Raw genomic sequence first — 21,486 nt, 5'->3', positions numbered from 1 at the left:
TTAATGTAATAAATTTTAAAAAATGTGTCAAAATAACCTAACGGTTCCAATATTTATATGCTTGCATTTAAATCAAAGACTTTTATAATAGGATACATATATAAGTATACTTTTATTATTATGGTACAGTGCAATACGTTAAAGTAAAACATTATCATACATTATCAATCGAAGAAATCGTCATCATCATCTTCTTCCCCTTGAAGATGGCTCGAAGAATCAACCACGGTTTCCCTTCTGTCAAAGATAATCTTGGTTTCATTCTTCTTATTTTGTTCCTTAGCAATACCATTCAAGATTTGAACAATTTCCTTTTCATTTACCTTGTGTTGTAATTGTCCTGTCGAGATAATCTGTTTTAAGTATTGTTCCACAGCTTGCGCACGATCAGGTCTTACTAGGGAAACTCGGGTCAGTCTCTCAAACGCCTCAGGTTCTAAAAATCTAGATATAGATGCACCGATTGGTTCATTGCTACCATTATTGCTTCCTCCACCATTACTATTACCACCACTAGCGGCACTTCCTCCCGTGGCTCTCTTCAGTTCTGCCAACCGAGCCTCCCTCAAAGCTTGTAATTCAGAGTCCATATTGTGAATAATCTCCCTCCCGATAAGATAAAAGAATAAGGGTTGATCTGATCTGCTCTAATCTATATATAAAGTTACAGTTCCATTGTGAAGATCACCTAACACGTTCCCATTTCGTTGTTTTTTTTTATTGCGCGTGAAATTCAACGCAACGTCTTACTTGCTTTTATTACTTTAGTCTACAGACTTGCCAATTAAGTTATTTAACAAATTTATTAAAAACCCATTGAGAATCCAAAACCTTCACTGATTCATTTATATCAACAGGTTAATTGCTGCTTTCTACTGGTAATAAATGCAAACGCCCTACACAAATTTGAATGGAAATTCAAATTCTTCTGCTTCGGATAAAAAATTAAACAATGGTGAGTATTCCTCAATAAATGAGTCGACTAATGAGTCTCCCTTCATGGAACGAGCCTCATCTTCATCGTTATCGAACGTTTCATCTTCTTCTGCATCGCCTGTCGCTGTGCCGCCAAGGAGGAGAGGAAGACCGAAGAGATCGACTTCCAGAAACGTGGATTATGATTTAAAGAAGAGGAAAATTATCTCTTCTGAAGATAATCATAAGAAAAAGAAGAGGAATAATCGTACACAATCTACATCAAGGACTAATACTCCATCTCAAAGCACCACCACGCTTCGATATGGGGCGGATAAACAGGATAACTATGATGATAATGAAAACACGCAACCAGAAATTAAGAAAGATATCTTAGAAAGTGACGTAAACGGCAAAATAATACGCTTTAATGAACCAATCCCAGCGAATGACGTTATTAACCCTGCTACAGGTGTGTCTATGGGCCAAGGTCCTAGTGAAAAAGTGAAGAGAACTTACCTTTGGAACTATAAAAGAAGTAATACCACTCCCGGCTTGCTGATACCCTCCGGGTCGTTAAAGGTGATACAGAATGCAAACGTTGTCAGTACTAATAATGATGAGGATGAGAAAGCTGTGAGGGAAACGCAAATGTATGATGAGCAATTACAAACTAGGAAATCAGATTCATTGACCATGCCAAGTACTCTAAGATACACAATCAGGCTTAATAAAAATCGACCTAAAGATGAAAATTCTTCAAACAAAGACTCTAAAGAGATTTTATTATCGCCATCAAAGACCTCTCATAAGATCAAAGCAACTTTTTCAGCTGAATCTAAAAGTAAATTATTAGGTCAAAACTCATTACCGAACTTGCCATTGGATAGTGGTATAAAGCATGAAGCAGATGAAAAACAGGAACAGGAGGGTACAATAGAAAATGACGACTATTGTTCAGCATGTTTCCAAACAGGCTCATTCCTATGTTGTGATACTTGTCCTAAATCTTTCCATTTCCTTTGTTTGGATCCGCCATTAGATCCTAACAATTTACCGGAAGGTGATTGGTCCTGTCATGAATGTCTATTCAAGATGAAGTATCCAAATAATACTCAACTATATAAGGCAGAACGTGCATTTGTTAAGAACCTTTCGATGACCAAGACTAAGGGAAATTTGTTTGGTAAGTTGTTATTTCAAATAAATGGTATTAATCCAAGACAGTTCAATTTACCTCAATCAATAAAAGAAACATTCCAAGATGTAAAAACAGGGCAGCGAGGGCAATATCTAGATAATAGAGAGAAAGAGCCTCTTCCAGATAAGATTTTATATGATGCACCTTACGGGCAGAGTGTTACAAAATTGGATACGTATAACCCTGATATACACATTGATTCATCTAACCCTGATAAGTATCTAATCTGTTACAAGTGTAGAACTACAAAGATGGGAACATGGGACCATCCGGAAAAGGGGAGATTGATTATGAGATGTGACTACTGTAATACCCCGTGGCATTTAGATTGTATTCCAGAGGTACCGAGAGCGTCTCTTAAAAATATTGGTTTAAAATGGAAATGTCCATTACATGCTGTTCAAACTACAAAGAAGAGAAGAAGATTAACTAGAAATCAAGAATACATAGAACCACTCCAATCTTGTGGCTTTCGGAATGATGGCGATATTGAGATTCATTTGGATGAGCTTTCTTCTACTCATTCCAAATATGTAATGGAAGCATTTAAAAAGCCAGGAAGTATCCCAGCAGTTCCAATCCTAAAAGAAAATTCCGTGAAGTTGGATTTCCTTGATAAAGTCTTTAGAATTAAGAAGACACAAATGGAACAAAGTTTTAAACACCAGGAAAGATTAATTGAAACAATCGTTTTTAATGAAAAGAGACAACCTGCAAAATCTGGTGACATAATACCACTGTTGTACTTTCAAATGTGCAATTCTAGCGGGAGCGAATCATATATGAAGAAATTATGGAATTTGAAAGAACTCAGTAAGTTTGCTGGCGATACATTACAAAAAGAGATGGCACCCAATGGTGAAGAAGTAAAGGAAAATTCAAAGGATATGATAAACATATCGTCCTCTGAATTACAAAAGTTACTCGAACTCAAACAATTATTAGAATCGAAACCTAAAGAGGATGTGATAGAATTTTTTGGTCTGAATAATATATAGAAATATAACTTGTAAGAATATTCAATATAGATCTACAGTTCAACTTGCTGCATACCTATTTATTAAAAGCTACATGATATATAGTTCGTATGATTGAATTACAGCCTATAGAGATGTTTAGGTTCTGATCATTCTATTTGATTAGAAAGAATAAACCAATACCCCGCTTTCTTTTTCAGTATGATTATTCTTCTTCCTGTTCAGACTCGCTGTCATCGTCCTGGTAATCAATATTCTTCCTTTCCCTCAAATTTTTCCTCAGAGGGGCATGTACAGCTCTGTCATCGCCTTCACTGTCACTAGAAGAGTCAGCATTAATCATTCCTTTCTGTCTTCTTTTCTTTTTATCAGGACCATGGTATTCACTGGCCAACATTCTCTTTTGAACTCTTTGTCTATGCGTTTGCGACGAATGAACAATACGTCCCACTTTAGCCCTAATGTTATTTTCCAGTTTTTCAGTATATGTTTCGTTGAGGTATGGTTTAAAAGATGCTTGTGCCTCTTGAATACTATTAAATGGTTTGAAAACGTCACCTGGCAAGTTTAATTTTCCAGGGTATGCTGAATGTTGCCAATCCTTCCTTTCCTTCAATTTTAGTAGAATCATTTGAGACAGTTCACTAATAATATACATTCTTGTTAATGGATTATCATCAAGGTTGACAGATTCTTTGTTTTCCTTTCCTACATCATCCCCATCAGTAGCTTTTTCTTCTTCCTCTTCTTCTTCTTTACTTTCTTCTTCAGCAACTCTGTCTCTATAGTTTTTGACTCTTTCCGATAGATAATACAATAGATTGAAATTTTCTTGAGTCGCTATAGAATCAAAGTAGAAAATCAGATAATCAACTGATGTTGTTAGTGCATTCAAATATGCCTCACCTGTCTGCTGTAACCCTTCAACAATATCAGGGTGGTGAGCAATTGCATGAATCAACCTCGGTAATATTCTTTCAAAAAATGTTCCCTTTTTGAAGGAAGGTTTACTAAACGTATAGTTTATCCAAGTCTTTGTATTCTTTTTTAATTCTTTATCAGGTTCATACGTTGTGAAGAAAATAAGAGGCAGAAACTTAATTGATATTAACTCACTTCCAATGTATTCTTTTAAATGATCAAGGAAGGTCTTTCTGACTGGTAATGATTCATCTTCGACAATATTCACTAATTTTATCACATCAGCAGATTTAATAAAGTGTTGCATCTTTGGTATTTTGGCTAGTTTTAGAAGTTGTAATCCGGAATAACATCTTAACTTGGTTTGATAGGCATCAGGAGTCGGATAGTTTTCGGTGTTGTTTTCAGATATCAATTCACCACCACTTGCAATCAAATAAAAGACCAGCTTAACCGTTTTTTCAGCAAATGTCTTAGCAAGATCATCGTTATTAACGCTTCCAGCAATGGCTCTCAATTTGTTGGTAAATAATTTCAATGCAAATATCTTGTTAGCCAAAGGATAATATTTTGATTCATCTAATTGACTATCAGTCACCCAAGAAGAATCATTGTCCTGATTGCCAACCACCTCATTCGAAAGTAAAATATCTTTAATGAGGTAACTGACAATATCTGTTGAGTCTTCATCTAAGATATGAGGGTGAAATTTGAAAATCTCCATCAAAACAATTACGTGGGCCGTGAAGTTATTATCCTTCTCACGATCAAGTGGCAAAATATACTTCTTTATTCTCGTTAATAAATCATCGGGAGCAGGTGACATGCATATTATCTTCGTTGCATATTTTGCCATCATGGGTTTACCCTCTAGTGCAATATCGTTCAATTTCGTTAAGAAGAAGCTATCGTCAAAATCAATTTGTTCCTTTAACACTTTTGAAATCTTATAAAGTGTTTTCAATGTTTCATTTATTGTCAAATTATTATCTCCAGTGTTGGACTCTTCATATTCATTAATGCTGTCCTTTAGCATCCTTACTTGGTCTTTAAAAATTGTAGGGTTGACTTTTGATATGTTATCTAGTAATTTACGTTTTAGTTCAACTTCAGTATCTCCAGATGGATGAGATATGTTCAATAAAGAAGAAATATTGGAAACATTATAGATTATTGGAGATGATCTCAGAAGAAGAATCTTAACTTCTTTGGCAAGATCTCTTGGAATTATGGTCGAGACCGACTTCATGTTATATTTCCTAAACAATCCGGGATCTTGAAGCTTGTTACTTAATTCTTTATAACTATTTTTCAATGTGGAGAAGGTAACTTCATTTGAGATGCATGTTTTAACTAAATAATATAATCTTGGATCATTCAATTTTCGAAGAGTGTTCAGGGCTTCTGTACCTTTTGTAGGATCTGCCAGCCCAGCAGCCAACCAAGTAATCGTCTTTTGAAGTAAAAGCATGATATTCGACTTTGTGCTGGATTCATCATTATCATCATCGCTTAAGTTATTCAGTTGTTCACAGAATTCGATATATTTTGAAAAGGCTCTACTCATCTCTAGTTGTCTCTTGTTAAATGCAAAGAATGATGTAAAGGCTTTTTTATCTAAATTGGCCAATACACTTAATAATCTCTTGATCCTTGATTCATTATCAGTATCTATGGGTAAAATATCTTCGAATATAACGGTATCAACTTGTTCATTTATATTTGGATCATTAATATAATAAAGGTTGAATAAAACGGATGGAATGCTATTTATTATCTCATGGACTTTATTATTTTGGAAAGAGCTGTCATCCGATTGAAGTGAGTTGGAATATAATTTGGCAACCGTATTGATAGAAAGTTCTCTAACATCCCTATTCTTTTCTCTAGTTAGATGCAAAAGGGAAGAATATACTGCATCATTTGTAATATTCTTGAGAACTTCAGAAAGTGGAACTTCCTCAAATACAACTACAGACAATTTACGGACTCTTGGATCCGTGTCAATTAAAGTTTTCGCCAGTCCCTTTTCAATTTCTGATGAAATATCATCTCTGACTAGTAATATTTCGGGAATAGTTTCAATCCATTGTATTCTCACTTCTGGATTAACATCAGCAATTTTCAACATCCAAGATTTGAAGGTATCTTGGTGGGTGGCTGGGAAATTTAAATCAGAGTTTATAGTTAAAAGTGTCCCTACCAGTTTTGTCGCTAGTATTCTTATTTGGTCATTATCTGAAGACAATTCATGATATATAAACCCTATGACTGAGGCGACCAATTCAGGCACCGTTTCCCAGATCTTAATAACTAGTTTATGTAATTTGGAAAGAATAACTTTCAAGTTATTTCTTGATTCATAAGTCATTCTTTCATTATCGTTACTCGCATGATAGAGAATTTCAGAATAGTATCTTGTTAAATGTCTACCCATTCTGCTGGAGTATCCCTCGCATAAAATCAAACTTACTTCATAACCACAGTTTGAAACTATACCGAGACCCTTGGGTAATTCTTCGGGATTGTAAGTTAAAAACTTATTAAAAATCAGTTTTAACACAGAAATAGGGACGGAATCGAACTCTGAAATGACCTCACCTAGAAAATTCCCAATTACATTGAATAGCTTTGGTTGGAAATTTTTCGAATCGTCATAAAATATTTGAAATAAATTTTCTAATAATTTCTCTGATGTTGGTAAATCGGTCAATAAAACTATTGATCTGTATTCAAGTAGTTTGGTGATTAAAAAAGTTTGTTGAATGTAATATCCATTTTCTGGATAGCCCAATTGTTCGAATTGTGAAAGGAAAAGTTTGAAGATTTCAGTCAATTGGGTATCTGTATATGGTGCATCTGGTGCATATAATCGTAGGATATCACTCAAACAGCATGCAACAAAGGCACGTACTCCTGGGTTTTTGTGTTTCAACAATTTTTTGTTAGCTAAACCAGTTTTGTATTCATCTAAACTATCAAAATTAACATTATCTTGCGGTAACGAGGAAAGTTCTTCATGTAACGACGCCAGATTAGACAGTAGATCATCAGTTGAGATCAAATTCTCCGCTGTAGAAATGATCGGTTTCTTAAAGGCCAAGTTATTCTTGGTCACTTTCGCCATTTCAGTTTGTGTTTCTTATTTTTCTGTTGACAGGGCTCTATATCCGTAACAACAGGTAAGATGTGTTTATGATGTTTACCAACTGATAGCATTACGCGTCAAGATTCAAGATACTTTCTTTTTTGACGCGTTGGATGCATGACTAGTAACTTGTAACAAAGTAATCTAAAATAGCCAAGAAAAACAAGAAAATAAGCTTGCGTGGCGTAATGGCAACGCGTCTGACTTCTAATCAGAAGATTCTGGGTTCGACCCCCAGCGTGAGTGCTGATTTTCTTCTTTCTCTCTTTCCGTGATAGTTTAATGGTTAGAATGGGCGCTTGTCGCGTGCCAGATCGGGGTTCAATTCCCCGTCGCGGAGATATATTTTTTTGGTTGTTTTTTCAGTATGTTTCAGATCGAAAGAGCTGTCCGTCTGTTAAATGATAACAGTAACATTACGTTACAAAAAGAATTTTCAATAATTAATTGTTTATTAGATATATATATTATGACGTATAAATGTCATTTATAAAAGATGACAGTTTAACTAATGTGGAAAATATGTATTATAGAAAGATTAAGAAAGTCGAAAGCGTTTAAAAAACCGTCTAAGAAATGAAGTTGATCGGAAAATCAATATTATTTCATAGAAAACATTTCAGGTGCTTCTCCTTCTGGACCAATAAATTTAGGATCCCTCCATGGACCAATATCTGATAAATATAAGCCACCAGTGGCTTCATCTACCACAGATTTACCACCAAACTTGACAGGCAAGTTTTCAGCTGGGATTTGTTTCAACAAGTCCTTTTGGTATGAAGAACCTAAAATGAAAATCTTTGAGACAGTGACAGGGTCTAAAAATGGCTTAAATAGTCTGAAAGCAGTAGAGAACCCAAATGGTGCATTGATTAAGTAGAATTTACCCATACGTTCTGGGTAGTAGTTTTGACTGATAAAGGAAGCCTCTCTAACGTAACCTAGAACACTGTAAGCACTTGAGATTGAGATGCCCTTTAAATCCATGACAGTACAAGAAGTTTCAATCAAAGTACCGGCAGCCCTTGAACAGGCAGGTAATCTAAATCTAACGACAGATTCATATTCCCAAACCAAATTCTTCAACATACGTTCTTCAGTAGTGATCTTATGCATTTCAGTTAAGTTGACAGCACCCAATTCTTCAAAATACACAGGACGACCATCCTTATCCATCTTGTGATAGTATTGTGGGTAAAACTTAGCCACTAATGGCTTTTCATCATAATGGAAATCTTCTAAAATAGTAGCACAACCAAAGTCCTTTCTCCATTTTTCACAATTTTCAAACATTACTTGTGCCAATGCAACATCAAACTTTCTGGCTCTTAAAAATCTTAACAAAGTTGAATCGTCAAGACGTTCAACATAGCCAGCTTTTTCCAAGATATCTCTAAATTGGGCTAAAGCTTCCTTTTGAGCTCCATCCAAATTACCTGGAGTACCCGATAATGATCCGGGGGCACATAGCTGTGGATATGATTCTAATAAGACTTTCTCTTGAGCCTGGATATAATTAATTTTAAATCTGTTAGTAAAGGGGAATAAGCCTCTTTGATTGCAGAACTCCTAGGGGTGGAATTCTATCTGCTTCATAGATAGTGACATACGGTAACCATAATATCCTAGGTGTTTCAGATAGCGCTTATATATATGGGGAAGCGTGAGCGTTGATGTGAAACTATTGTTGATCGATGGCTCAAAACTGTTCCATTATAACCTTGCTGTTTTCTTTGTCTGGACGATGAAAATTTGGCTCATTGAAAAAATTGGATTGGAAAATCGCGTAAAACGATCCGAATCCTTCAACCATAATAAACGCCAACGTTTTACGCGTCAGGTATTGATAAGCTTCCTATGTTTGGATACAGGTGCCGTCAAACCTTAAGATAATCACTTTCTACATTCAATTCAATTGAGATGTCATCAGACTTGGCAATGCTGCCTCTTAAGCTCGGAAAACTCGGGGAGAGTAGTTTATTTAATACAGGGAAAGAGACACATACTCTTAATAATGCAGAAGATCTAAATACAGAAGAGATAGATCAATTCGTTGCAAGTTCTGGAAAAGTTCTTAAGCTACGAAAGAGAAAAAACCAAACTTTTGAAAATGATACCACTGCAAAATTAAACAATGAATGGAGAACAGACCAGTCGTATGGAATAAATATCAATGTTCTTCTGGACAGAATTGAAGCAACAACTCCAACCACTGACCAAAACCTCAACTCTATAACAAAAAATAAGAACAAACAGAGCAAACTTTGGGTGGAGAAATGGCGTCCGAAAGGTTTTTTAGACTTAGTAGGTAACGAAAGAAACAATAGAAGAATCTTACGTTGGTTGAGGCAGTGGTCGCCTGTAGTATTCAAAGAGGAATTACCTAAATTGCCTAAAGAGCCTGAAGAAAATATTGATATGGACCCTCTACTGAGGCCACAGAAAAGAATATTGCTTATTCATGGCCCTCCTGGTATTGGGAAAACTTCGGTCGCACATGTTCTGGCTAAACAAGCTGGGTTCTCTATAGCTGAAATCAATGCAAGTGATGAAAGAGCTGGTCCATTGGTGAGAGATAAAATTAACAATACACTGTTCAATCATACATTCAACGGTAGCCCTGTTTGTTTAGTAGCTGATGAAGTAGATGGAAGTTTGGAAGGTGGGTTTATTAGAGTCTTGCTCGACATAATAAATAATGACGAGAAGGCAACGCAAAAGCTCACATTAGGCCAAAATAGTAGCTTTATAAAAAAACTGAAATCTAAATCTAAAAAAAAAACACAGCAGCGTCTCTTAACTCGTCCAATAATAGCTATATGCAATAATTTATATTCGCCTGCTTTAGAAAAGTTAAGACCTCTCTGTGAGATCGTCTCCTTCAAAAGACCTTCTGATAAAGCTTTGCTAGAGAGACTTGAGCATGTATCCATCAAAGAGGGTTTGGAGCTTAATAAGAAAACTTTAAATGAGCTAATTGATTTGGCACAAGGAGACGTTAGAAATTGTATAAATAACCTGCAGTTTTTGGCATCCGGTAATCAATCGACATCAACCGATAATAATAATACATGGGACAATTCGAATAAGGATTCGATTGTTTCCTGGTTTAGAATTGTCAATGCCTTATTCCGAAAGGATGCACATCGTGACGTCAAAGAACAATTCCGAGACCTATTGCATGCAGTAGAAGTGAATGGAAGTTATGATAGAATCGTCCAAGGTTGCTTTTCACTGTTCCCATATGTTAAATATTCAGATAATGGTGTGAAGAAACCGGCAGTCGTATCAGATTGGTTGTATTTCCACGATCGGATGTTTAATTCCTTATATCAACATAATGGTGAACTACTACGTTATTGTTCGATAGTACCCCTGGCATTCTTCCAAAACTTTGGTGATGTTGCAAATAAGGAAGATATGAGAATTAAGAATGCAGAATTTGAAAACAGAGAAATCCAAAAATCAAATGCAGATATTTTATCTTCTCTAATTCATCGAATCTCAATGGAAAATCCCAAAATGATGTCGTTTATCGATAGGAATACCTTAATATTTGATATACTTCCATACGTTGACCGAATGCTGTCATCTGATATAAGTAAGGTTAAGGACTTAACAGTGAAATCAGCTATGCTTGAAGACCTCCTAAACATTTTAAATTATTTCGTTCTCAAAATTACCCAAGTACCAGCTTTTGGGATGGAAATCAAAAACAGTCTTACACTGGATCCACCAATTGATAAAGTAGTACTATTAGAACCTTCGTCTGTGAAGAATGCGACATTTAAGAGACCAACAATGTTGCACTTACTTTTGGCTAAAATAGAAGAGAGAAAAGTAAAGAAGAGAAGAATTGATAAAGTTGAAAAGCAGTTACAAACTGAGGAAGAAGACCGTGCAACTAAGAAAAGTAAAATTTCATCTGGAAGAGGAAGTACAATAGATTTCTTCAAGAGTCAATATAGTGCAATAAACAAAGAAACAGCATCATCCCAGGATATTCCAAAGCAAAATGCTGATGCAGCTGGTCGAGCAGGGTCTAAAAATGAGGAAACAACCCGTATCTGGGTTAGGTATAAGGAAGGGTTTTCCAATGCTGTAAGAAAGAATGTTACATGGGAATCATTATGGCAATGACACTCAACATTTTCTATATAGTAATCCTTTTTTTAAAATTTTAAAGAAACTATTTAGAATTTTTAAATACCATAAGATCAAGAGACAAAATGCACTTCTGTCCAAAATACATAAGATTCTTTTGATTGAATATTCACCTTCAACAATGAAAGATGTTTGATCCTAGTTACAAATGAAATAGAGCTATTGCTTATAAAAAATATACTATTAGGTACGTTTCAGCTTTGAATATACATAGAGCCATTTAATTTGAAGCAAAAGCAGATACTTCCTTTCTGGCTTCTTCAACACTTAGCTCCGGTGAAATTTTGACTCTCTTGACCTTTAGTTTCCCATCAACAAAAATGAAGTAAGATCTAATTACTCCACTCTGAGGCGTTTTCTTTGCCCCTAATAATCCAATGAAATCTCTTTTAGAGTCACTTAAAAGCGAGTATGGCAAATTTTGCTTGGTTTTAAATTTTTTTTGAGCTGTCACAGGATCTGCACTTATTCCATATACGGCGGCATGTTCTTTCAACTCTTTGTAATTATCACGAAACCCACAAGCTTGGCGTGTACAACCTGGAGTATTAGCTTTTGGGAAGGCAAAAAAGACCACGATTTTGTTCTCCTCTACAACTTTTTTCAAAGAAACGCTAACTCCCTCTTCATCTGGTAAAATTATATCTGGAATATCATCACCAATTTGTAGCTCTTTATAGATCGAGTCTGTGTTTTTGACAGCTGTACTATCTAATTCTTTTACGCTCTTAACGATTTCCTCCTTTCCGTCTAACTTGGGTTTCATTTTACCATTACTTTTCTTAATAACAATCTTTTTGGTTTTTGAAACACGTTGTTTTTTAATAGCAGGTTTCACCTCCTCAGAATCTTCTTCTGTTAAAAAGTGTGTCTTTTTAAGAGTGCTAATTCTTCCCGATCTACGTAATTCAACCATATCTTTACCTCTTTTCTTAATACTTCTTGAATATGTAGTTCGAATTGTCTAAAAATAATTCATTTACTAGAACCTCAAGAGTTAATAAATAAAAATGGTCGAGATTAACATCATTGGCTCATCTCAAGTGGGTTCCTTGAGATACGCAAAATGCGCGGCGCCCCTTTAAAATTTAAGTAATTTTTGACTCGATAAAGTGGAGAACAGTGTAGCTAAAGAACATTTATTTTCTAACCTAAACTGTTCTCTTAATAGATATCTTACCAGCAAAGAGGAAACTGAACACCTTTTTTTTGTCTTTATGGGGCTTGTAGAGCTTTTAATATTTTGGCGTCATTGAAACATAACTTTACTTTTGACATTTTTGAGAATTTTTTTCAAGTCTTGCAGCAAGGGGATGAAACCTTGACATAGTTATAATTTACTTCGTTTGATAAGTAATTCAACACCTGAGTTTGGTCAAAATATTTTTTATTTATACATTGGAAGTAAAGATTTTAATTTTTATTGACTTCAAAATGTTTTGAAAATACTAAATTTTCCTCTATTCATAAACAAGTATAAAAACACAACTAAATTTTCATTTACTAGTTCAAAGTAAAATAAGTGTTAGTTGCGATTGACTCTAATTTATCTCATGGATGGTCCATGTGTTGAGTATGGTAGTAATACGCTTTAACGTGACGTCGCTTAACTACTGCCGAAAATAGACTAATAAATTTATATTTTAAACATAGAATTTTTTCTATCTTTCTTTGAGGTCTCTTATATAGTCTATATATATGAAAAACTAGAAAAAATTATATTAGCATATTTTAACTTCTAAAGTACAAGGGGATCGTGACGTATCATATCAAAAAAGCGTAAAAAATTAATGAAATTTATCAATTAATTAATTAACTTATAATAATAAGGCGGCGGCACCAGCGATGGCAGCACCCATACCGGCAGAGAACATACCCATGGAAGCACCAGCGTTCTTGGAAGAAGAAGAAGTACCGTTGGAAGCAGCGGTAGCAGAGGTAGAAGCCTTGGAAGAGGAAGAAGAAGCCTTGGAAGAGGAAGAAGAGGCAGAAGAGGCAGAAGAGGAAGAGGAAGCTGCGGAAGAAGAAGAAGAAGCAGCAGAAGAAGAGGATGAAGCCTTAGAGGATGAAGAGGCCTTAGAGGAAGAAGAGGCCTTAGAAGAGGAAGAAGCGGCAGCAGAGGAAGCAGCAGAAGAAGCGGCAGCAGAGGAGGAGGCAGCAACAGAAGAAGCAGCAGAAGAAGTAGCAGCGGCAGTACCGGCAACAGCTGGGTCAACAGTGTCAGTGAAACTGTGAGCAGCCATGTAAGAGGCCATTAGTGGTTCCAATCTGGAAGAGTACCATGGGACTTGGTGCATAACGGTGGTAACTTGAGCAAAGTCAATGGCAGAGAACAAAGAGGTATAAGTATCATCAGTGTAAGTGGTTAATTCTTCGTAGACAGACAAAACACCACTTGGGATGGTGAAATCTGGGTTGTTCATAGCCAAAGACATGTAGTCTTCCAAATGGGCTTGAACATCGACCAAAATGGCGTTAAATTCAGCAACTTCGTAACCGTTTTGGGCAGAGGCTAATGAAGCAACAGCAGCTAATAGAACAGCGATCTTAGTGACAGACATTATTAATATTCAGGAATTGAGTGTATCAGGTATCTTAGAAAAAGGTTTCAAGAACGAAAATCAATTGATGGACCAAAGGAGAGTACAAAGGAGTTTGGATTTCCCAAAATGTGCAGTCTTATATAAAGATACACAAAAAAGGAAAGCACCGCCATCGGTGAAACGTAATTAGGCTCCAATATCCCCAACTGCCTCGTACGAATCGTTCACACCACCGAGGCTATGGTTTTTTTGGGAAACCTTTTGTCCTTTTAGGAAATTTTTATGACAGCATATTTGTGCATGGAGATCTTAGGGACCAGAAGAACCCACGTGGAAGTAGAAACTGCGTAGATTATGGATTGCAAGAGACCGTAACCTCTCTGAAGAAAAATCCGTGGCAATCTCTCGAGAAGATCGCGTGTTTCCTCCCCTTTCCCTACAGGGAGCTCTTCGTCTCGAGAGAACCCCCGTTCAAAGAAAGCTCGTTTTGTTGTCAGGCACTTCTTTAGTAATCCGTCGTTTAGGAATAGCGGCGAAAAAATTTCATGATGCCGACAATGGTTGCGTAGGGCAAATGTCTCCTCAAGTTGCCGTGGAAAGACACCTCGTATACAAATTTATCCGTGGAAGAGTACCAAGGAAAATTCCTACAGCCTTTCTCTATTGTACTTGTAAACGAGCTCGCAAGTGTGGCAATGTAAACGAACCATACCCCATTACGTAGAAAGCTCGAGGGAGGAATTTTCCAAGACTGAATAGTGCCTATGGACTTTCTCTGGAACGTAATCATTTTTTATTGCATCGCGTCGATGAACCATTCTTTGCTGATAGGATCTTTTATTGTTTTTCCCTTCGATTTTTTTTGCAACTCCTTGGTTATAAATACTTTCCCATCGAAGCAAGGGCCTTGCTTGTAGGTTTTAGCATTCAGTCCCTGAGCGAATTCATTCTTAGATAAACAAAGCTTTAGAATTGTATCTCAATTAAATTTAAATTGGCTAGCACAGGAAATTATATCGAGAAGTGGTAACTTTTAGATAATGTCAATTTCCAAGTATTTCACTCCAGTGCAGGATGCTTCTGTCACTTTTGATGGGGCGAATGTCAAAGTGAGAACATCACTCTTCGATGATTCTAACGATGATATCGAATCTCAACAATTACTGTCATCAGCTGCTGTTTCTGAAAAACCAAAAAATATATTAAACGATCTGACCTTTAAGGCAGATGAAGGTGAAGTGGTCCTAGTTTTAGGTGCTCCCACTTCTGAACTTTTCCAAGCATTATTCCATGGTCATAAAAGCTTAAAATATAAACCTGAGGGATCAATTAGATTCAAGGATAATGAATTCAAGGCATTCTCTTCTAAATGTCCTCAAGAAATTATTTACAATAACGAACAAGATATCCATTTCCCATTTTTAACTGTTAGACAAACAATCGATTTTGCATTGAGCTGTAAGTTCCACATCCCATTGGAGGAACGTAACCAAATGAGAGATGAATTATTAAATGGGTTCGGTCTTTCTCATGTCGTTGACACATTTGTTGGTAACGATTATGTTCGTGGTGTTTCTGGTGGTGAACGTAAACGTATTTCCATTATTGAAACATTCATCGCTAACGGTTCCGTTTATCTTTGGGATAACTCTACCAAGGGGTTAGATTCTTCAACCGCCTTAGAGTTTCTTTCCATCTTACAAACCATGGCAAGAACCACACGTTCTGTCAATTTTGTTAAGATTTCTCAAGCTAGTGATAAGATTGTCGAAAAATTTGACAAAATCTTAATGTTGACTGAATCTTATCAAGTATTTTATGGTACCGTCGATGAATGTTTAGTATACTTCCGTGACACTTTGGGTATTCAGAAGGATCCAAATGATTGTATCATTGAATATCTAACATCCATCTTAAATTTCCAATTCATTAATAAGGATATTAATAACCCATTGTCACCAGTTCAATCGCAAAAGAGTGTGAGAAGCTCAATTGCCAACAACGAAATTGACTTATACAACTATTGGATTAAGTCACCATACTATGCCAACTGGAAGAAAATTACTTCCGACAGTATTAAAGACATGCCAACTAGAGACTCTGTCAATCCAGATGACATCAAACCAATTTTCAGTATTCCATTAAAGTTACAATTGAAGGCTTGTACTATTAGAGCTTTCGAAAGAATTATTGGTGATAAGAATTATATCATTTCCCAATTTGTTTCTGTCATCGTTCAATCTTTGGTTATCGGTTCCTTATTTTATGAAATTCCACGTACTACTATTGGTTCCTTCTCAAGAGGTTCTCTAGTTTTCTTCTCTATTCTGTTTTTCACTTTCTTAGCCCTGGCAGATATGCCATCAAATTTCCAAAGAAATGCCGTTGTTACCAAACATGTCCAATTACATTTCTACTACGGTTGGGTTGAAGCATTAGCCTCCACAATTTATGATTATATCTTCAAGTTTATTCTGGTTGTTATATTTACCATTATTCTGTATTTCTTAGCTCATTTGCAATACAATGGTGCTAGATTTTTCATTTTCCTACTGTTCCTGTCATTCTACAATTTCTGTATGGTGTCATTATTCAATTGGACAGCTTTGTTAAGTCCAACTATTTCATTCGCAAATTTGCTTGCAGGTATCGTTCTATTGGCTATTGCCATGTACGCTTCTTATGTGATTCATTTGCCAGATATGCATCCATGGTTTGTTTGGATCGCTTACTTAAATCCTGCTATGTTCGCTATGGAAGCTATGCTAACCAATGAATTGTTTGATATCAACTTGGATTGTACCGAAAGTATTATCCCTAGAGGTCCAAGTTATGATAACATTACTTTTGCTCATAAAGCTTGTGCTTGGCAAGGTGCCACCCTGGGTAACAATTATGTTAGAGGCCAAGATTATTTGAAATCAGGTTTAAAATATAGATACAGTCACGTTTGGAGAAATTTTGGTATCATTATAGGGTTCTGTTGTTTCAATTTAGTCTGTTCTTTGCTAACTGCTGAATACATTACTCCACTTTACACAAGAAAGAATATTCTTCTATGGTCAAGTTACATTGCTAGGTACAATCCATTGAGCAGAAAGAAAAAGGAACAAGAATATGAAATGGATGAATACGAAAAGGGTAATAACAAACGTCCAATTTCTTCTTCCTCATCCTCTTTATCTCTTGGTGCTGGTATTGCTGATGATGATTCCATTAAAGCTCCTATTACTTCTCAATATGACAAGTCTGCTACCGTCCAAACTCAAAAGCATGTCATTTCATGGAGAAATATCAACTATACAGTTGAAGGTGACAAACAGTTGATTAATGATTGTTCTGGGTTTATCAGTTCTGGTTTAACCGCCCTTATGGGTGAATCTGGTGCTGGTAAGACAACTTTGTTAAATGTTTTATCTCAAAGAGTTACATCTGGTGAGGTTACTGGTGAATTGTTAATCGATGGTCAACCATTAACTAACATTGCTGCCTTTAGAAGAAGTATTGGTTTTGTTCAACAACAAGATGTTCATTTGGATCTATTGACTGTTAAAGAATCTTTGGAAATCTCATGTATCTTAAGAGGTGATGGTGATAGAGATTATTTGGGTACTGTCGCTAAGTTATTGAAGTTACCAGCTAACACCTTGGTTGCTGATCTAACTCCAACTGAAAAGAAACTATTGTCCATCGGTGTCGAATTGGTTACCAAGCCTTCATTGTTATTATTCTTAGATGAACCAACTTCTGGTCTAGATGCTGAAGCTGCATTAACTATTGTTCAATTCTTAAAGAAACTGTCTTTACAAGGTCAAGCTATTTTATGTACTATCCATCAACCTAGTAAGAGTGTTATCAAATATTTCGATAATATTTATTTGTTAAAGAGAGGTGGTGAATGTGTTTACTTTGGTCATATTGATGATGGTTGTGATTACTTCCTAACCCATGACGAGCATTTGACTTACAACAAGGAAACTGAAAATCCAGCTGATTTCGTTATTGATGTCGTTGGTGGTAAGCAAAAGGATGGAGATGGTGTATTGATTGAAAAGCCTAAGATAAACTGGACCCAACTTTGGGACGAATCACCGGAAAGGGAACAAATTCATCAAAACCTGGATACGTTAGAAGAAGAAGCACGTCATTCAGGTGTCGATTTCGTTCAATTTGCTTGGAGTCAACCATCTTACTGGCAACAATTAATCGTTATTCTAAGAAGACAATATATTTGCACAAAGAGGGATACCAATTATGTTCTCTCCAAATTCTTATTGAATGCTGGTGCAGGTTTGTTTATCGGGTTCTCATTTTGGAAGACAAAGAAGAATATTTCTGGTCTACAAAATGCTATTTTCTTGTCCTTTATGAACATGTGTCTATCCTCTCCATTAATTAACCAAATTCAAGATAAAGCTTTACACTCTAAAGATGTTTACGTTGCTAGAGAAGCAAGTTCTAATACCTATCATTGGACTGTCCTATTATTGGCTCAAACGTTAGTGGAATTACCATTGGCAATCTCTAGTTCTACCTTATTTTTCTTATGTTGCTACTTCTGTTGTGGGTTTGATAATTCTCCTCATATTGCTGGTGTGTTTTACTTCAACTATATTCTATTCAGTGCTTACTACTTGACATTTGGTCTATGGTTACTATATACTGCACCAGATTTACAAACTGCTGCCGTTTTTGTTGCTTTCTTGTATAGTTTCACAGCATCATTCTGTGGTGTTATGCAACCATACAGTTTGTTCGTCGGTTTCTGGAAGTTTATGTACAGGGTTTCACCATACACGTACTTCATTGATACGTTTGTTAGTTTGTTACTTCACGATAGACCTGTACAGTGTTCTGTCGGAGAAATGGTTCCTGGACAACCTTTGCCAGGTCAAACATGTGGTCAATTCATGGCTCCATTTATCGCTGACCAAGGTGGGTACTTACATAATCCAAAAACTTTCACAGTCTGTGGTTACTGTACCTACACTGTTGGTGATGATTTCTTGGCAGTTGAAAATATGAGTTATTCAAACAGATGGAGAAACTTCGGTATTGAATGTGCTTTTGTTGTTTTCAATTTCGTTGCAATGTTTATTGGTTTCTATCTAACATACGTGAAACAAGTCTGGCCATCAGTCTATGCTTTCTGTATGAAGGCTGTTCCAAGAAACGTTTTCAAGAAAAAGACCGAAGATGTTTCTACCATTACTGTTGAAGATTCTGAGGACAAAAAAGCATAGAATGGACTTCGGAATGATTTTCAACCCACTTAATTTTTATTATATCTCTAACAGTTTATAAAACATTGTAACATAACAAATATTTAGCTAATTTAATCCCTTAATCAATAGAATTCTTCGTTTTAAAACAAAACCTTACGTTAATCTGGTTTTTTCTACAAATACAAACCTTTGGGTAAATCATAATGTTATTAAATTATATATCAAAGAATATGTGGTAATCTGGATTATAGAGTTACAAACAAAGGAGAAGCCATAATCATCACCAGTTAATGCTATATTTTAGCTGTCAGTCCTTGATTCCATATCTCTGAAATCTTGTTTAGTTCATCCATCGTCCCTTTATCAAATCTTTTCATAAAGCCACTGTCCAACTTAGAATTTTGATGATCTTCCACATTGAATGCACAATACATATAATTCGAACATTCCTTCAATTGAAGCCATGGATTAGCTGAAGCATCAGGAATAATTACACCATCAAACTTCACTGGAGAATCATAAAGGGTCTTCAATGACTCCATGGATTGATATCTTCCTCTAAAATAACTAGGATCCTTTTCAAAATCGGATGTAGCACTATTGGAAACTTCGCAAAAATTTGATCCACCATTTTGCCAAAGTAATTTTTGATTTTCGTCAATATGTGAAATTTGAGCTGAACATATAAAATATTCCTTTGGGGAAGAATTAGGGTTAGATCTATCGATACCTCCTGCTACACCTGCATCCATTGGATGTATCGAGTAATCTTGTCCTGCAAATAATTGACCTAACCAAAAGAATTCCTTGTCACCATAAACACATCTTTGAATTTTCCCATTTAGATGTAACATAAAAGACATTAATAACCCGTTCATTTTTTCATTTTTGTTAACTGTGACCAACCCACTATCAACATGGTGAAGTCTCAAATCTTTGAAGAAATGATTATAGACGGCTGCTTCCTCTGAAGATGTTGGTGACGGAAGTTCCTTTGTTGAATCAATTAAGAGATTAGTTTGAATATATTCAGTTTCTTGTCTTGATGGTTCCATATATTTCAATGATTCCATACAGTAAGTGAAAGTATGCTCTCCCTTCATGTTTCTATCCTTAAAAAGCAACAATCCTGTTGTTTTGTATCCCTCTGACTTAAAGAAAGATTTTAAAGGTACGAATGGTACCACATCGGCATCTATCAATACTAGCTCTTCAAAGGTGTTAAGTAAAATGGCAATCCATTTATGAAAGAAGAAAACGATATATTTACTGACAAATTCAGGGTCCAATATTGGTGAAGCCTCCACCAAGTAAACCTCTTGATTTGTGGTCTTCAAGAAATCGGTAAGATCCTTCAAAAATTCCGGTGAGTATTCTGAACCTGCAGTAACTAGTTGAATTGGAAGTTTATTCCCCAGATGATCTAGGACTCTTAATTGTTTCTTGAACATATCCACGTCTCTTTCCCCCATGGTCAAAACTATACCCTTCCCATGAGAAGATTGTTTCCAATATTTCCAAAACTGAGAATTAAATTCCTTAGGGGACACGGACACTTTTGGTCGTGGTTGTACTTCGCCTGTCTTCAAGTTTGTCACTATTGGCCAAAATAGTTCATTGGACTCTTCAGAATCAGAACGTAAAAAGGGGAACATTCTCTTTTGGAAATCTGACGCAGTGATTGAATTATTCTCAGTTAAATAATCATTAAACACATCCTTGACGTTCAACTTCCCCGTAATGAAACAATAATCGTAAATTCTCAATCTCTCCCCCATCAGAGCAAGTAAAGAATCGTCCAATTCGTCATTGGAATGGTATGTGCACATGCCCTCATTAGACCAGTTTGCATCCTGTTGATAAATGGAGTAGACCAAATACCTACATTGGTCCAATTTCTTGGCATTTGGCCAATCCTTCAAAGTTTCTCTTTCCTTATTTGTGAATTTTCGATTAGACAGCAAAGATTTCATTAAAGTTTCTCCACCGAGGACAGTTTCTCTGTTCCCGTCGAGAAAAGCAAAGGGAGACACACTGTTTGCCATCCTATACAACATGTTCGTCTCTTTCTTGTTGGTGTGGCTGGGTGCCTTAGAGATGTTCGCGCTGGTAGCATAAATTAGATAAAGTAAAAGAAGAAGGGCCACTGACCCCGCGAATTTTGCCTTCTTGCCGACAGACCTTCGTACTTTAAAGATGAGCGACAGAACCATGTTGCTATATGTGCTTGAAAGGTTTCGATTTGGTTGGAGTTGAAAGACAATCCAATAAATAGTAACATGAAATATTTGCCAGCTAGGGAAATTTCAACTTGTGAAAATGCCATGCCATGTCGATCCCGAAGTTACACTTGCTTACGTGAAGCAAAAAAAAAAAAATTTCCAATAAAAAA

At 36.0% G+C, this 21,486-nt stretch overlaps 9 protein-coding genes and 2 non-coding genes across 11 annotated transcripts; 5 read left to right on the top strand and 6 right to left on the bottom strand.

Moving 5' to 3' along the window:
- Window positions 1-164: 164 nt before the first annotated feature.
- SDD2 (Sdd2p) lies at window positions 165-590 on the bottom strand (the record flags this gene model as incomplete). The annotated part of the gene is made up of 1 exon (XM_003676878.1): window positions 165-590. One exon carries the CDS (start codon window positions 588-590, stop codon window positions 165-167), a length of 426 nt encoding a protein of 141 aa, XP_003676926.1.
- A 295-nt stretch (window positions 591-885) lies between these two features.
- RCO1 (Rco1p) lies at window positions 886-3,114 on the top strand (the record flags this gene model as incomplete). The annotated part of the gene is made up of 1 exon (XM_003676877.1): window positions 886-3,114. One exon carries the CDS (start codon window positions 886-888, stop codon window positions 3,112-3,114), a length of 2,229 nt encoding a protein of 742 aa, XP_003676925.1.
- A 184-nt stretch (window positions 3,115-3,298) lies between these two features.
- PDS5 (sister chromatid cohesion factor PDS5) lies at window positions 3,299-7,141 on the bottom strand (the record flags this gene model as incomplete). The annotated part of the gene is made up of 1 exon (XM_003676876.1): window positions 3,299-7,141. One exon carries the CDS (start codon window positions 7,139-7,141, stop codon window positions 3,299-3,301), a length of 3,843 nt encoding a protein of 1,280 aa, XP_003676924.1.
- A 195-nt stretch (window positions 7,142-7,336) lies between these two features.
- Window positions 7,337-7,408, top strand: NCAS0Ftrna17R. The gene has a single exon. It is a non-coding gene; the product is annotated as a tRNA-Arg (tRNA).
- A 22-nt stretch (window positions 7,409-7,430) lies between these two features.
- NCAS0Ftrna13D lies at window positions 7,431-7,502 on the top strand. Its single transcript has one exon. It is a non-coding gene; the product is annotated as a tRNA-Asp (tRNA).
- Window positions 7,503-7,762: 260 nt separating this feature from the next.
- Window positions 7,763-8,455, bottom strand: SEC14 (phosphatidylinositol/phosphatidylcholine transfer protein SEC14; the record flags this gene model as incomplete). Its single annotated transcript, XM_003676875.1, has 1 exon — window positions 7,763-8,455. One exon carries the CDS (start codon window positions 8,453-8,455, stop codon window positions 7,763-7,765), a length of 693 nt encoding a protein of 230 aa, XP_003676923.1.
- A 627-nt stretch (window positions 8,456-9,082) lies between these two features.
- Window positions 9,083-11,302, top strand: CTF18 (Ctf18p; the record flags this gene model as incomplete). Its single annotated transcript, XM_003676874.1, has 1 exon — window positions 9,083-11,302. The coding sequence occupies one exon, from the start codon at window positions 9,083-9,085 to the stop codon at window positions 11,300-11,302; it is 2,220 nt and encodes a 739-aa protein (XP_003676922.1).
- A 244-nt stretch (window positions 11,303-11,546) lies between these two features.
- On the bottom strand, window positions 11,547-12,242 carry DOT5 (thioredoxin peroxidase DOT5; the record flags this gene model as incomplete). Its single annotated transcript, XM_003676873.1, has 1 exon — window positions 11,547-12,242. The coding sequence occupies one exon, from the start codon at window positions 12,240-12,242 to the stop codon at window positions 11,547-11,549; it is 696 nt and encodes a 231-aa protein (XP_003676921.1).
- A 901-nt stretch (window positions 12,243-13,143) lies between these two features.
- TIR3 (Tir3p) lies at window positions 13,144-13,887 on the bottom strand (the record flags this gene model as incomplete). Its single annotated transcript, XM_003676872.1, has 1 exon — window positions 13,144-13,887. One exon carries the CDS (start codon window positions 13,885-13,887, stop codon window positions 13,144-13,146), a length of 744 nt encoding a protein of 247 aa, XP_003676920.1.
- A 1,022-nt stretch (window positions 13,888-14,909) lies between these two features.
- PDR11 (ATP-binding cassette multidrug transporter PDR11) lies at window positions 14,910-19,112 on the top strand (the record flags this gene model as incomplete). The annotated part of the gene is made up of 1 exon (XM_003676871.1): window positions 14,910-19,112. The coding sequence occupies one exon, from the start codon at window positions 14,910-14,912 to the stop codon at window positions 19,110-19,112; it is 4,203 nt and encodes a 1,400-aa protein (XP_003676919.1).
- Window positions 19,113-19,387: 275 nt separating this feature from the next.
- MNT3 (alpha-1,3-mannosyltransferase MNT3) lies at window positions 19,388-21,307 on the bottom strand (the record flags this gene model as incomplete). Its single annotated transcript, XM_003676870.1, has 1 exon — window positions 19,388-21,307. The coding sequence occupies one exon, from the start codon at window positions 21,305-21,307 to the stop codon at window positions 19,388-19,390; it is 1,920 nt and encodes a 639-aa protein (XP_003676918.1).
- Window positions 21,308-21,486: the final 179 nt, after the last annotated feature.

This window comes from Naumovozyma castellii, chromosome 6 (genome assembly GCF_000237345.1).
Source record: "Naumovozyma castellii chromosome 6, complete genome".
NCBI lineage: Eukaryota > Fungi > Ascomycota > Saccharomycetes > Saccharomycetales > Saccharomycetaceae > Naumovozyma > Naumovozyma castellii.
Note: the sequence above shows the minus strand (reverse complement) of the source record. Positions and strands in the feature narration are given on the sequence as shown.